Source organism: Octodon degus, unplaced genomic scaffold, assembly GCF_000260255.1.
Source record: "Octodon degus isolate 3935 unplaced genomic scaffold, OctDeg1.0 scaffold00188, whole genome shotgun sequence".
NCBI classification, from domain to species: domain Eukaryota; kingdom Metazoa; phylum Chordata; class Mammalia; order Rodentia; family Octodontidae; genus Octodon; species Octodon degus.
In genome coordinates, this window is record NW_004524764.1 from 4,789,634 (window position 1) to 4,793,100 (window position 3,467).

General features: G+C 36.3%; 1 protein-coding gene across 1 annotated transcript in view; it reads right to left on the reverse strand.

Annotated features, from left to right (window-relative positions):
• Window positions 1-3,467, reverse strand: part of Hmcn1 (hemicentin 1) — a 474,287-nt gene that overhangs the window by 49,405 nt on the left and 421,415 nt on the right. Inside the window, exons 83-84 of the mRNA XM_023704108.1 lie at window positions 2,616-2,750; window positions 1,836-2,026 (exon numbers count right to left, since the gene is read on the reverse strand). Of these exons, the coding sequence (XP_023559876.1) occupies window positions 1,836-2,026; window positions 2,616-2,750 (326 nt within the window). The remainder of the gene's footprint in view (window positions 1-1,835; window positions 2,027-2,615; window positions 2,751-3,467) is intronic.

Here is a 3,467-nt window from a genome sequence, read left to right on the forward strand (position 1 = left end):
TTATTTTATTTTTTAAATTATATGAACAGGGTATCACTATGCAGCTTGGACTCATAGTGATCCTTCTGTTTCAGCCTCCCCACTACTAGGATTATAGGCATGAACCACCATGCCCAATTTCAGTGGCCAGCACAGTGGCACTGCCTGCGGTACCAAGGACCAAACACAGGTCCTTGCACTTGCTGGGCAGATGCTTAGACCACTGAGCTATATCTCTCTGGCCCCTGTTTTGAGGATTATCAAATATACTTTAGCTTAGCCCTTGTTTAGAGAGTATAAGATTCAGGACAAAATGAAAAACTAATCTATTTCCATGATGATTATAAAATATAAGTCATAGACATATGTTATAGAAAATAAGTTCCATATGACTTTTACTTATTTAGTATGCCATATATATGCTCAATTTGAGGTTTCCATGTATTATCCAAGTAGAAGTATTTAGTAGGAAGCAGGACATAAAACTTGGGAGAATTTCAGGGTTAGAGAAACATATTCAGGGAATTGAAGTTTTATGAAAAATTAGTATTAATATCAACTGTGGAATCAGAAAAAGTATCATAAACTTCAGAAATAAAATAGTTAAGAGACAAAGGAAACAAATAGTAATGAAGAAATCTAAGATTTATTACTGAAAATAACTAAAATCAAAAACAGTTTTAAGACTGAAGAACAATCAACATCTAACACTCAAGCAAAAAGTCTAAGCATAGCCCATTGGATTAGGAGTTTTAGCAATGTATTTTAATTATTATTTCAAAAAGCTAAATAATGAATACATTTGCAAAGCAATACCAAAAGCAAATTAAAAATTAATAATATATAGTATCCTAGATTATGAAGTATTACATAAAATATCTCATTTTTTAGTCACTTAACCTCAAAATTAGAATAACTCAAAACACGTCTCATTTTCTGCATTACTGAAGCTTTGGAAAAGCTTATGGCCACCACTTTATTGTTAAAATCTACCCTATAATTTATTTTGTACTCTATTTTTAATTCTTAAATTTCATTTTGTTAAAAGAGATTTGAGGAAGCTATTGCCTAATGTTAAATGATAGGTCAAGGATTGAGAATAAAGCAACAAAATTATCTTACTTTCTGTACTTAATTTGAATGATCAATTATATCAATTTCAACTGTCACCTCTAATCTTAAAAATAACTCAGTTGATAAATGGATGAAGGAAATGCTGTGTTTATACACAGTGGAATGCTGTTCAGCACAGAAACGGCATCTTGTCATTTGTGACAACGGAGGTGGAACTGGAGAGCATTCTCTTAAGTGAAATGAGACAGGCCTAGAAACAAGCATTGCATGAACTCATTCCTATGTAGAATAGGAAGAACTTGATTGTAGATGCTGAGAGTAGAAGGGTGATTCCCAGAGGGTGGAGGGAGCAGGACAGGGCAAAGATGGAAGATGGTTACTCAATACTGCATCAGAGTCAGAGAGAGGAATTCTGCTGTGTTATTGCAGAGGGAGATTGGCACAGAAAATGATAATGTATGGCCTGTACTTTTCAAATAGTTGGAAGAAAGATGTTTTACTGTCAAGAAATAAGTATTTGAAGAGAGAGATATGCTTAACCCGACTTAAACATTATACAATGGATACTTGTATAGAAATACACCTCATTGATGTGCAAAACTTATGTATTTGTGTATCAGTGAAAAATAAATTTAAAAATTTAAAGTTGAAAATCTAGAAAAAAAAATTGTTTCAGATTTCATTAGTTCAGTGGGAGCACAATGGAAACTTCTCACCCGCGGCACTGGCACAAGAGCACTGGCTGTGGCAGTTTAAGAGCGTGTCAGCTCCATCTGACTTACCACGGTGCCATAAATGGCCAGGGAGCCGTTGCCCAGCTGTCTGACTCGGTGGTTGATTCCAATCTCCACCCCATTTCTGCTCCACTGGATGGTAGGGGCAGGGTCTCCCTTCACCTCACAGTTTAAGATAGCATTGCCACCAAGGGGTTCGATCCAGTTGGAGGGGTAATCCCCTTTGAAGACCGGAGGTTCTGGAAAATAAGAGAACTATGAAGTAAAAGTCAGTACTGATCATTTGTTTGTGATTGTTTAGTAAAAAGGCAGAAACATTGCTATGTAACTTCATGAATTTTCCTGGGAGGCTGAAATAGGAGGATTGCAAGTTTAGGCCCAGCTTGAATAATTTAGTGACTTAGTAAGACCTTGTCTCAAAAACAAACAAACAAAAAACTCCAAAAAACAAAAAATACTGCCCAAAACTACAAAATGAAGGGTTGGGGATATAGCTCCTTGGGCAGACCCCAGCTTCATTCCCTGAAAAACTCAAAACAGGACAACTTGAAACTTCATTAACTTTTCAGAATCAAATTGCTCATGCTAAATCACTATTGCCAATATCAGTATTCTGAAGGGATGACTCCATGCTGTGTGAGATGATCTCGTTGCTTCAAACTTTTGAGTTGGATGCTCATAATCTTTTCTCATGAATTTGTACACTTGTGAAATTGAACTAAATGGATTGATAGCCTGAAGTTTTATTGAACTGCTGCATAACAAGGAAACCAAATAGAAGCCATTCATTAAGCAAATCATAGATTTTAAATGGAGCACTTTACTTACCCTTCACATAAACAAATCCAATTGCCTTCACAAAACCAACGCTGTTCTCTGCAGTGCACACGTAAGTACCTGAGTCCTCTTTGGACACTTTCTGAATAACAAGTTCGCTATGTCCATTGACACTGTCGAAGTGGGCTGAAGGAAACAAGTTAGGGAACAACACAAATGCCTCTCAGTGACTTAGGAAAAGTTTCATGACAGCTTAATGTTTTGCAGGTTAGATTTATGAGTTGGTCAGCAACTGAACCCAAGAGTGCTCCTCATGACACTGGACAAGAGAGCCTTTTCCACCGATCGCCCTCACTGAGCTCTTTACTATGTTTATGGACACTTGTTTGAAGAACGGAAAGCACCCGAAGGAACAGGAAAAGAACAAAAACAAACATCTTTTAAAAATTAGTGCAGATTACAGTACACCTTTCATCTCAGCATGCTCTTTAAAGCTGGTTTGTAGTTTCTCTGGGTTTCAAAAATCTTTCCTGCAGGAGAACGACATTTTTCCACTTCATTTATCTCACCACTTTTCCTCCCAAATAATTTACATGAATAACATGGAGACCTGTGCTGTTATAATTCAATTGGCTGGCACCACAGAGGGGAAATCCTGAAGATACGTGTTAGTTAGGTAATAATGACAACATGCTCTAACTGGTAATAATTTAAACTTCCCTATAAATCACACATGGGGGTGATAAATATTTACAAAGACAATTGGAAGAGACTATGAGGCCAGCATGTAATCTTAAAACAACGAAAGCCAAGTAAGATTCTATTTAAAGCAAGGAATATGTATCAAGTTATATTGAGTGTGGTTAATTTGTGTGCTTTCTTCACTTATTTTTTTAAAATTTA